At 36.1% G+C, this 12,928-nt stretch overlaps 1 protein-coding gene across 1 annotated transcript in view; it reads right to left on the reverse strand.

Annotated features, from left to right (window-relative positions):
• JMY (junction mediating and regulatory protein, p53 cofactor) overlaps nt 1-12,928 on the reverse strand; it is a 56,479-nt gene that overhangs the window by 3,422 nt on the left and 40,129 nt on the right. Inside the window, exons 8-10 of the mRNA XM_054397262.1 lie at nt 6,056-6,142; nt 3,635-3,730; nt 1,829-2,369 (exon numbers count right to left, since the gene is read on the reverse strand). Coding sequence (XP_054253237.1) covers nt 1,829-2,369; nt 3,635-3,730; nt 6,056-6,142 — 724 coding nt within the window. The remainder of the gene's footprint in view (nt 1-1,828; nt 2,370-3,634; nt 3,731-6,055; nt 6,143-12,928) is intronic.

Here is a 12,928-nt window from a genome sequence, read left to right on the forward strand (position 1 = left end):
GAGCACCTAGTCACAGCCTGCCTATATAAATTTCTTTCCTTTATAATTAGTGAAAACTGATACATAAGAGTTAATACTTTATCACAAGCCTTTCATTTATCACCAGTTTGAAACTAGGGGTTTTTTTGCTAAAGTAAAAACCAGGTTTTGGCTCTTTGAAGAGCTACAAGTAAGTAAGGTCTCTATCCCAGAGAATGCAGAATAATTACGTACAACAGTCTGAAATAGCTCACATATGTTAGCACATACAACATCCAGTGCACATTAATCAATAGACATCCATTTCCAGTTCTTCTCTGTTTAATTTTTACATACATCTTTTTTTTTTTTTGTATGTTGTAGAGTATTAGGTTTACATGAATAGAGTAAGAGTATAATCTGTAGAATAAACAAGTTTAAAACCTGTCTTGCTTTCATGAGTGTGCATCAGACTGGTGGCACAGACAGTTGGAATAGAAAGAAATGAAAGAAGAATACAGGACTGCACATTTGGAGGAGGAAGGAAGGATGCTAAAACACTCATCTGTCGTACAGACACAAATTTCTCAAGCCAAGAGACTTGGCATGCCTCAGGGAATACAGAACAGCAGGTGAGTTGCTGCTGCAGAGATTAACAATACTCTTAACAGGAAGTGTATAATTTCATTTTATATTTGTCATTTTATGATGTGCTTTGCATAAGATTGCAACATAAAAGGGGTATCAGAAAAATAAGCAATAGGACTACTGGAAAAAAAAGAAGAGCAGCAAGAGCAAAAAACTATCAACTTTAACACAGTATATTTGACCTCCAAGATTCCTAAGAGCTTAACAATTCTACAACTATGTTGTTGCTTCAAGGGTTTCAGTTATTTAAGGACAATTCTAGAGGAAACACTCTTTGTTTCTGTCTGATTAATGAAGAGTTCCAATTTTGTCTGGATGAGGGAAAATGTTCAAGGAGGAATGTTTTCTGTAATTTTTGACAGAGCCAGATAGAATTGTTAATAAAATGTTATAAAATGTTTAATGAAATTGTATTATAGAAACGTGAATCAAGGTCCACTCCAGGTTCTTTTTCTCAGTGACTTCCAGTAAAACAGTTCACCTGTGCACTTCTGAAAATCTCATCTCTGATTTGCAAATAAAACCTTTGCTCCATTTTACTGGAACACCATGTCTGCCATGCTCCTTATTTTATATGTGGAATAAAAGATAAACAGTTAAAAACAAGTAGCATGGAACCAAGAAGTTGTAGCAATCATCCAGATCAGGCATGTGCTCCATTCATTCTCCAATTTCCAAAGAAATTTTTCATCTTTTAAGCATTTATTAACATACTTTGATAAATTATCACAGATTTAATTTCCAGTTGTAGTTATATGTAGTTATATGTGTCTCTCAAGGGTACTTGAGAGTTTGTGATTTCTGTATAAAAATCTGAAGAAAGCATTCACAAGGTTTGCTATGTCCCAAGACAAGTAGTCATTTTACTGGGTCATAATTGATGTAAGATTCTGTTTTTAAAACAAACACTACACCCTCCTATGAAGCATGTAACATTTGCAGCTCTAGCTTTAAACTAGATAGGGAAAGATTCTTTCAGACAACATTTAGCTCCATTTTCTAGCTAATTTAAATGGTGTATCAGTATTTTCTGCCTAACTGAACATGCTGTCATAAAGGTCCAAAGCTTTCTGTTGTCAGTATTTGTCAACTGAAAAGGATTTAACAACTTTCCCATTAATAACAATAAATGAATTACAGCATACACTTTTCTACAGAGGAATCAGAGAAACACAGACCAATATAGAGGAACTGCAATTAAATACAGAAACTGAAACATTACCTCTCCTCCTCTGTAAACGCTCAAGATCACCTGTTTTCTTAAGCTTCTTCTTGGCACTGACTAGCTGACTGCTGTCAAAGAGATGTGCTGGTGGGACACCAGAAGAGTGCTGGACTCCCTTCTCCTCACTTTGACGTTTAACAAAGCTTTCGCTTCTCTCTAAGGATTTGGTGGCATCTTCCTTGGAGGGCAAAGGCGGAGGTGGTGGTGGTGGAGGCAAAGGGGGTGGAAGTGGTACTACAGAAACAGTCTCTGATTGAAGCTCATGATTGGTGAGTAGAGAAGTACTAACATGAGGCAGTTCAGAGGTAACACCATTGGGAGGTAACGAGATATCTTGAAGTTGTTCTAAGCTTGTGGATTCCTGCACTTGCAACGGCTGAACTGTATTCTCCAATTCCACCTCTTCACTTTTCTCTTGGATTTGTATAGTTGCTGGCAAAGATTGAGGCTGATTGGAGACTGAGCTGGCTGCGCATTTTTTTCTTGCGTGAGCCAGCCGTAGTCTGGTTGATTTAAGTATTACTTGCCCAGGGTACCGCTAAAGTGAGTAAGTTATTGACAATTAGATAAGTGCATGCAACATGCTACTCTAGGTTTTAAGTACCTGTCATTAGGGTTTGTCTTTGACAATAGAATTCATCTGCTATTTTCATTAGTTTTGCTCTAGTTGTCCAAATAGAGTAAATATATCCTCGTATTTTTCCAAAAACTATTCACTTTCTTGATTTTTATTCTTGGTTAAGCCACAATGTCTAAGCAATTTTTCTGGTCAGGGACATATATGGGTTAGAATTAGGATTTCACAAAGAACCATATTGTACACTCAAAACTGTTTCTTCTCTAAAGTAAAATTTAAAATTTCTTGCTCTTCTTTTCTAAAATTGGTCAGTGGCTAACTCCTGCAACAAAGTCCTCTCTGATCTAATACATATGCCTCAGTTGTGAATCATACTGCTTGAAAAAGTATCTCTTGAAAGCATAAAACATTTTGAGACTTTCCAAACTATTTTTAGTTTCGTTCTTAAATTTGCTGCCTCAGTATCTGGCTTTTTATATTAGCTTAATCCAAAGCCATTTTTATGCAAAAAATTAAACAGATTCTAAAAAAAAACAACAGGTCTTATGCATTTTACACACTTGTGTAGGCCTAAAGCAATAGAGAGCATAAAATAGAAACATACATAGTCACTTTATTAACAGTTTCTGGTTAAAATATATAAATCTACTTTAATTAACAGATGCTATGCAATTCACAAGCTTTGCAAAGAAGACTATGAAGAACGTGACACTAAGCAAGAAAGCTTTCGAGTAAAGAAACTTATCCCATATCTTTTGATGTATTCGGTAGAACAGAAGAAAAATTAATCCAGATCAATCCTATCTGTTTTCTTTCACTTTCACCCCTTTCTTATATTCCCTTTGTTCCATCTTCTATCCAGTCTTTGACACTTGCATTGTAATAGGAAGTGGCAGGTATTGCCAGGTGCTCTCTTTGGTAGTGGGAGTATGTGAGATGCAACACTCTTTGTGGGAAATAGCATATAGGATATGCTTCCTTTGGGAAGGTTTGCTGAGTGTTTTGTCACACGTTGTAGATGTAAAAATGAACAGAAATCTACTACAGCACTGGGAATGCAAGGCTCGGAGGAATTAATTACCACTAATGCTATATTTTTTAATAAATTTTGCAAAGAGCAGTTAACTGCACAATGAAGGAGAATAGCTCATGGTATAGCCCTAGAATGACTGAAAATTTCTTTTGCAAAAGAAACTGGTAAAAAACAAAAACTCTTCTTCTGTTACCTGTTTAAATGTTCGAAGTCTGTCCAGTGTTTTCTGTCGTTCCTGGCTAACCCAGGAGCTCTTTCTTTCCTCTTCATCTTGTAACTGATCTCGCTTCTGAGAAAATAGTGTTGTAAATATTACAACAAATGCTAGGTTTAACATAATTTTTTTAAAGTAATGAAAATAACTCTTCTGCCAACTCCTAAGAATTATCTAATATTCTAGTTCTTAAATAAACACATTTTTAATTTCAAAACTTGACCTTCATCTTTCTCTTAAAAAATATTATGTTTCATGTTTTATAATCTTGAAGAAACGCAAAGCTCAGTAAAGAAAGATTTCAATCTAGAACTGGAACAGTTGAATTATTACCTTGAAAACTGAGAAATAGGTAGTCATGTGACAGAGTATTGTAATGAAAAAAGCTCCATTATATTAAAAATGGCATAAATTAGCCAGTTGCATGTTTTCTTGTTCATGGATCTTATCTAATTGAAAACACACATTTGGATCCACCTCCTTTAACTAAGTCATCCATTTTCACAAAACTTAGGCAACGTTACTACACGTATTTGAAAGGGGTTGCTACTTATCAGGTGACAGGAAAACCCAATGTATACAAGTTCAGAAGTTATCAGGTAAAGTGGGAGAATAGGTGACTATAAACAAAAAATCTCTGAGCAGAAACAGCAGATTTAATTCCTAACTGACTCACAATGTTTAGTGTTACTTTTAAAGCCTCATCTTCATCATCAAATTAAAAATGTGACCTTGTCATTCAGTCAACACAAAAGCAGTGTTTGCCTGCCTGACATTTTTAGAAGACAGCTCGTACTGGAGTCCTTCATAAAAAGGCAACTCCTGTGATATGGAAAGAAGTTAAGTAGAGAGAGGAAGCATTAGGGAGAGGAAGCATTGAGGGAGAGCAACATGAGAACATGTCTGAAAAATATTAAGGACAGGAAACAGGAAAAGGTGAAGAGGACAAGAAGCACGTAGTAAAAGAGTAATAAAAATAACACAGCAATAGAGAAAAGAGGTTAAAGAAAAAATAGAGCAATATCGTTCTACCACCACACCCGCATGTTACGTATGTAACCAGTTCAAACTTTTTCTGAAGCAGTTTCAAACTCAAGGGGTATTATTGTGTATATGTGTTTTGTTTGGGTTTTGTGTGTTTGTTTGTTTTTAAATAAGAATAGCAACATGAACATCTTTATTTGTCTCTGGTTTGGACATCCTTGAGGTTTCAAAATTCTTCAGGAAAACCAATAGCTATTTTACAGTAATAGTAGAAAGTTTCAGTCACATTATTAATAGAAAAAAGATCCCCAAAATTAGCACAACACTACATAATGCAAAGAGGAAACTCCATGAAATAATGAAAAAGCTCTGAAGGGTCTGAGAAACAAGAAAGTCCTTCAGCTTTGTAAAGTCTTATTTTTAAGAGTGACATATGGACTACAACCCACACAGCAAATTCCTTTGCCTTAATGTAAAAACCTTGGGAGGGGTGGGGGCAAGAGGGGGGGGTGGGGTTGTGAAATATTTTATTAAGTTCCTGAAAAAATATGTCAATACATACTGTCTTTTGCAAGTAGCCTTTTCATAAAATAAATTATACAGCTGACTTCCTGGACAAATATATCAACGTTAAAAATGTATAAGGATGAAACAGAATCACTTTCAGTAATGTAATTGAAGCCTGAATTAAAAAGACTTAGATTTCAATGCATCTTTGTCAGTGATCGTTTTTAAATATTGAAACTGTATCAGCTCCCAAGACCTAGAATTTGAATATTCTTTAAGATAAAGTCTATTCTGCTCAGCAGGAGAGTTAAGACTAGCTAGCCCGTTCTCTGTGATCAGATTTTGCAGAGAATTGTGGAACACATAGCAGGAGCTACATCTTTATACAACACAGTCCAAGTTCCTGCTTTTGTAGGGTGAGGAGAAATTAAGAACAAGCTTAGTAAGATTCAAGGAAAACAAGTGTATGGTATTCCTTACTCAGCATATCTGAGGCTGCATTCAGAGATCATCTATGCACGTGCAGTAACAAATGGCATGCAGCCTAAATCTAACATTGATTGTGACTGTGAACCTAGCTTTAAAGAACTGCTTTATTTGCTTGGGTTCCATGTCATCCTAACACAGATATATAGATATAAATATAGGTCTATATATCTATATATATAGATACATATCTATATCTATATACATATCTAGATCTAGATATATGTGTGTGTGTGTATATATATATATATATATATTTATATATATGCCAGCATAATATGGTACAGAATGGTTCAAAGTTTAGGGGTACATTAACACCTTTTTAAAATAGCTATCACTGAATACTCTCCTAATTAATGTAAGGAGGGGAATGTAAGCTATTAACTAAAAAGCTAAACTTAACAGCAGGCAATTCAAACTTACAAGCTGAACAGCGTGGTGCATTTTGTATTCCTCCTCACTCTGGTGACGTTGCTGGATCTTTTCATTATGCTTTGCAATACAGATCTCCTGTAGAAACATAAAATGTAATCCATGAAATATGAATTTATCAATTTACAGGATGTAATACCATATTTAGCAAACAGCACAAAGGATTAGAAAATAATAATGACAAAGCCTATGTCAGACAAGCTAATTTTACTCACTATAAAAAAAAAGGAAACAAAATCAAGACAAGTAAGCCCAAACCTAGTAACTGTCAATATACACAAATAACACCTAACTGAAGTCAGTTTAGAAGTGGCAACAAACACCAATTTGTCAAATATTTCATAAAACCCTTGTGTAACTCCATATATTTGTATACATTGATAATCACTCGCAAATATACAACATATTTCTATTACATAACCAGAGAGCTTCCCATTTACAAGTGTCAGTTTATCTTTTGCATGAACAATCAGCAAGCGCAAACAGAAAGGTCATTACAAGTTTATGCATGTACAGGCAGGTGTATTTATTATATCAAGTTCATCAAGTACTGTCTACTTTAAATACAAGCACTTATTACTTTGCCTGCAGTGGGTAAAAAACAGGTGGGTAACAGGTGGGTAAAAAGCAAAACCAACCAAACAAAAAAACTCCCCACACCCCACCCCCCCAAAACAAAAAACAACAAACCCCAAAACCAAATGAACCAAAAAAAAAACCCCAGAAACACAAAACCTACCCCAACAGCAACAAAAACCCAGAACCAACAACAAACAAAAAACTCCACAGAAAAACCTAAAACCAGGCCATGTTTCAACAGATAAGAAGCAGGATGACACTCAAACTTCAGGTATGTAATATAAAAAGAACTGAATTATGAACCAGTTACAAAAGCATGTGCAGGAATTTACAGAAAGCAACAAGACAGGTTCATACGACAATATTGAGGACCAGGAAATCAGACAGCATGGGCAATGACATTAGGTACAAGCACCAGACTGAACAAAGTCTGATGTGTTGTTAGAAACAGACAGCTCTGTAAAAGGGGCAGTGTTAGGAAGCAACTTGAACACTGAAGTATAGGCTTCCCAGACATCAGTAAACTTGGTTTGCTGGCTGGAGCCAGACAAGAGTGTTACCATTGAAAGCACAGCTTGGGGCAGCTGATGGAGGTATCAGCCATCCACAAAAATACTACAGTAGTGACAAAAAGGCACAGAAACAAGGAAGAGAGGGATAAGGAAAGCCCACAGTTTTGGATACTTGGAAATGCTGAAAAAGCGATGTTCTCCTTCAAGATGACTACTGACATACTGTGTTTACACAAAAAGGTACACAGCATTCCTGTATTGGACAGAAATTCCAGGCTGTCTTGAATGTTTCTAGAACTGTAGAACCATCAATGTCACTACCATATATCAAGGAAACAAGAAAAGCATAAGTTTCTGTGGAAATCTGTCCCTGCTTCATTAGCAGTGTTTGTGGAGCTTTTTTCCCTGATGAAAAGATTTTAATTAATACAGCTGGAGAATTATTCCATTTAGTTTGTAACTGCAAAAGCACAAACTCCCTCATTCCTGCATTTCAAAGACACAGCAATACTTTCAGAATATGAAAGACTTTTTTGTAATACTGTGACTGATTAAACTTTCTAGTTTATTTTCGATTGATGTGTTAAGTTCAGTTAATGAGGTATGCATATTAAGAGATGTAGAAAAGTATTACAAAATAATGAGAAAATGTACGGTTTGGGTCCTTTTTTTTTTTTCCACATGCCTCATAAATACACACAATTTCATGAAACATTTTCTGCAAACTACTTTAGATCTCTGTATCTTCAAATAACAAAAAAGACCAAAAAGAGATGAAAACTTGCCGCAGTACAAAGTCAGAAATCTAAATAATTGTAACTAATTACAGAAATGGTCTAAAAGAAAACAAGGGTTGCAATTTCTTAGGGTCAAGGTTTGCAATTTCTTAGGGTCAAATGCAGGGTTCTACTGTAGACAAGATAAAGTGACTACAAAAAAAAAAAAAAAAAAAAAGGCAAAAGCCAGGCAGCAGCATTAAATAAAACTATTTGGATGATTATAGGCGACAAGTTGAAAACCAACAAACTCCGGCAAAAAAACACATACCCCCAAATCATAAATGGATGAATGGAGCAGGAATACAGCCTGCTGCACATGTGGAATGATTCCTCCTTCTCAGCACTAGGAAAGAAGGAGCATTATGTCTGGGGAAAGCCATATTTCTAGAAAGCTCTTGACCAACTTTATGGAATTAAGAGATCATAAAGAAGTAATTTAGTTTTTCTTTTAATCATGTGACTAATTTAACAGTATCAAACTGTACTTCTTTAAAAGGACAAAAAGGGAGAGCTGAGAAACCATTTCAATCCTCATCACCGCATAAGACACCATACTGAAGCTAGTAACATGCATGCAGAAGAGATCTGCTTTAGTCATTTAATCTGCATTAAATCATTCTAGTGAGTCTTGCTTTCAGATTGAAAAGCATCCAATTAAAAGGTTAGTTTCTCACTTAGCTTGGTATGTGCACAAACTATATTTTACTCTGACTGTTCTGTGTAGTTATGCTTTTATGTTATTGCGTCATAAGAACAACAACAGTAGTAACGACAACAAAATCATGAAAGCCTAGTGATGACGATGATACTAAGTAATCCTATCCCAGCTGCCACTGCACCTACATGATACTTGTTTTATCATGGACTCTGCTTTAAATTGTAGTTTGCAAAGCAGTAAAGTTGTCCTGTTAAATGGACACAGCGATACATGAAGAAACTTCCTAGATCGAAGCACACATTAGGAACGTACACCAAACAGCTTCATCAACCAGAGGATTCTTCCGGTCCTCTCATAATAATGATTACTTTTTCTGGGTGTAAAATAATTCAATTTATTCACATATCCATTTTTCCAAATATATTCTTTGAGACACCTGCGACACCACTCCACCTTTTTCATCTTTACAATTTGCTACAAAGCCAGCTCACTAATGAAAACAGCTGCTTGTTCCATATGATAATCTAATTAATACCACTCCACAGCCAGTAGGGGGTAGACTGGGATAACAATAATGATACCTTGCATTAAAAATTCATAGCTAGCTTCAAGAAATAGGAAAAATACTGAGACCACTATTAAAATCTTGTTTTTGATTAACTAATTCACTGTCATCAACAAATAGAGTACTTTTGTAGAGAAAAAAAAAGAAAATAAAGAATTTATACTCCTCACAGTAGTACAGTGAAAGAGCATCAACCTCTGTAAGACCATACTTCTGAATAATGCTGGCTCAGTTACACATCATGACAACTGAATAAGGTTTCTAATAAATCTTTAGCAAACATTTCCAAATATACTGTTAGTACAAATATTTGACAACACCATTAAAAAAATGTAAGAATCAACTGCAAAAACAGAGAAGAGACTTCTGAAAACCAAAACGAACAGAGAATGTATCTCCTGCATTCATACAGGTTAGGGGTTGATGTGATGGAAAGCAGCTCTGTGGAGAACAAGTTCACCATGAGCCAGCCATGTGCCCTTGTGGTCAACGGTATCTGGGGGTAAATTAAGAAGCGTGCAGCCAGCAGCTTGAGGGAGGTTCTCCTCACCCTCTACTCTGCCCTAGTGAGGCCGCACTTGACTACTGTGTCCAGTTCTAGACTCCCCAGTTCTTCCAGCTTCCCCCAGACAGGAAGCTACTGGGGAGAGTCCAACAGAGGTATCATTAAGGGACTGCAGAATCTCTCTCACAAGGAAAAACTGAGACCTGAGGCTTTTTAGCCTGCAAAAGAGAAGACTGAGAGGGGATCTTATCACTACATATAAATATCAAAGTGTGGAGGTCATAAGGACAAGGCTGGGCTCGTCTCAGCAGTATCTAGTGGTAGGAGAAGGGGCAATAAGTACAAACTAGAACACAGGAGTTTTCTCTCAAACTTAAGGAGAATCTTTACTTTGAAGGTGACAGCACTGGAATAGGCTTCCCAGAAAAGTTCTGGAGTCTCCTCCTCTGGAGACTTTCAACACTCAACTGGACATGTTCCTGTGCAACCTGGTCTAGACATACCTGCATTACCACGGGACTGGACTAGATGATCACCAGAGTTCCCTTCCAACTGCTACCATTTTATAAGTCTATAGTCACAGAAGTCTATATTTGTACTACTTATAGTCTTGCTCTAACACAGAATAAGTGATCCCCTTGATAACTGTGTTATCTCCTCCACAGAAAGGTTTTCAAATTCCCAGATGATGAAATGACCTCCTCTGAAAATTAAAAACTGGTGACACAGAATGATTCCCTACTGTTCTCTTAATCATATCTGCTGCCAGAAAGGAGGCATTCTCCAAAGGGAATCTTCAGCTGCCGAAAACCTAATAAAGAACAAGGACAGCAATTTTTGAAACAGATCATAAGACTGTGATATACACCACTTACTGTCCAGCTTGGTTTTCATTTTCAACTAGTGGCCTGGCAATATAAAGTAAAATAGAAGAAGAGAATAAAAAACAAAAACCACACCACCAAAACCTCACCAACACAACCCAAAATAGTATGCTTGTTTTGCAGGTCTGTCTTATTATACTTTGCTGAAACAAGCACGGTCAGAATACAAACTGAAAAGGACTAAGTACACTCCCATCTCAGTTCAATAGTAAATGTTTCTTAATTGAGAGAAACAGACAGACTTTTGAAAAAGAGATGTACCACATTACCATATGTACTTTCCAAATGCATCCTCAAAAATTCTTTTTCTCCACTTAGCATTCAATCATCACTGCACTCATTCTCACCATTTACAGTCTGGTTTTGCATCCCATTTGTATCTTTGCTCTGCATGCTTAATTTAAACTGTAGACTCTTTGGAGCAAGAACCCTTTTTTCTTCCCAGTTTTGTAAAGTACAACTACCTACACCAGGCACTGTAAATTTCATTCATTAACAACATTTTACACCATCTCTATAATGGTCACTTGAGATGAAAAGCTTGTTTATGTTTGAATCCAGGGCACAAGAGTCTTGATTTTCAGTCAATTGCTAGTAAACTCAGGAGAGCTATGAGTTATTTGGCAATAATAAAGAGCTGCTACAGTAAACACCTCTAAGATAAATATCCATCAGAATGACTATGTTCTTTTCTGCCCAGTGAGTACAACAAAATGGCACATGGCAACAGATTCTGCCTGAATCTGTTGACTGAATAAAAATATTTTGATTTACCCTTGCAAGTTTAAATACATACTATCCTGGTTTTTTTCTTTAGAAGCTGAACGGTAAGTGTCTCAATCTGGCACTCAACTGCTGATATAGCTACAATGGGCAACAAGAGCAGTAAAGAGCTCGAACTAATTCGGAGAGCACTGCAATGTCCATGCTGTGATGCCCAGCAATGAAGTTCCACACAGAGACTTTACCTCAGGTCCTGAAAGCAGTATAGCCATGTTCCTCCAGCAGAATGCTGAGCAGACATGACTATATTGCCCTTACAGCCAAACTAAGACAAGCAATACTACCATGTACAACTCCACATCATGTCTCAGTGCACAAGTATGCATGCTGCAACAAGTGTTACAGCTTAGAACTGATTTCTTCATCTTAAACAAGGTATTCTTTCATAGCATAACCTTGAAACAAATGAGTCAATTGAAGATGACTAGTTCATTATACACACAAGAAGCCATGCCAAAAAAAAAAAAAAAATCTCAACTCCTTCTTCTGGATTCCTTCTTGACATGTTAACTCCCCTAAGGTTAAGTAAGGAACAGTAATCAGGCTCTCTCGCTTAAACAGGTTTGTTGAATCTGTAAGATGCCAGCAGTATCTTTTCATATTCAGATGAAAGTAACATAATTATGTAGCCTGTATTAATTAGCCCAACATGGCAGACAGTCTTTATTCCTTAAAGCACCAAAAAGCCAGCTTCTTGGTATTTTTTCTTGTTACAAACTCAGTTACTCTGAGCAAACTACTGCTTCACAGAATTGGCTAATGACATATTTCTTTCATAACAATTTGCAGCTTTCTCCATATTGTGTTACTCATAGACACGACAGCAGCTGGAGAAATAAAAAAAATCTAAAATGTATCAACTACTGTTTTGTTTGTTCTGTTATGCTTCAAATCCAGGTACAAACCTAGATGTATTAGTTGTGAAGGAGGAGCAAGATCTGAAGGCTTTATCATCAATCTGCTAGAACTGTTTAGATAGAGGGATCATCTCCCACATCAAGGGACGTGACTAGGAATTTACAAACACACCAACCCTGATCCCAAACTGACAGTTTTGAATAGGTCTCTAAATTCTTGGGGTCTTTTCTACTCATGAAGCCACCCTGATCATTAAAAATATATATTGATGCAACCACAAACTGCTAGAGGACAATGAACATGTTGTTCTAGAAAAAAGGAATTAACATATTTACATACACTTGATACATGATTTTGAAAATGTTACCTATACTGAAAGAATTTTCTGTACAACACCCTAATCATGTAACACATGAAAGGTTCCCTAAACAGCAGACCTAGTTCTACAAATTAAGAATATATCCTGGATTTCATGTATGCCTGTTTAATACAGAGTATCAGTGACACGTGACATAAGTTTAAAAGGATAAGGTACAAGAATGAAAACAGAACTCAGTGAGAAAATATGCTTGAAAATGCTGAAATATATAAAACTACTCTCTGTAAAAATCACATTCTAGCACGTACTTTACACATGGCAGTATTCTGATTAGTTAATAGAAACAAGTTTATTTGTTAACTTCAAAGTAATTAAAAGCTGCTTTAAAGCTAAAAAGTAAACTGAGTATTTAATACATGCTA

The sequence above is a fragment of the Indicator indicator genome, chromosome Z (genome assembly GCF_027791375.1).
Source record: "Indicator indicator isolate 239-I01 chromosome Z, UM_Iind_1.1, whole genome shotgun sequence".
In the NCBI taxonomy this organism is placed as follows: Eukaryota; Metazoa; Chordata; class Aves; order Piciformes; family Indicatoridae; genus Indicator; species Indicator indicator.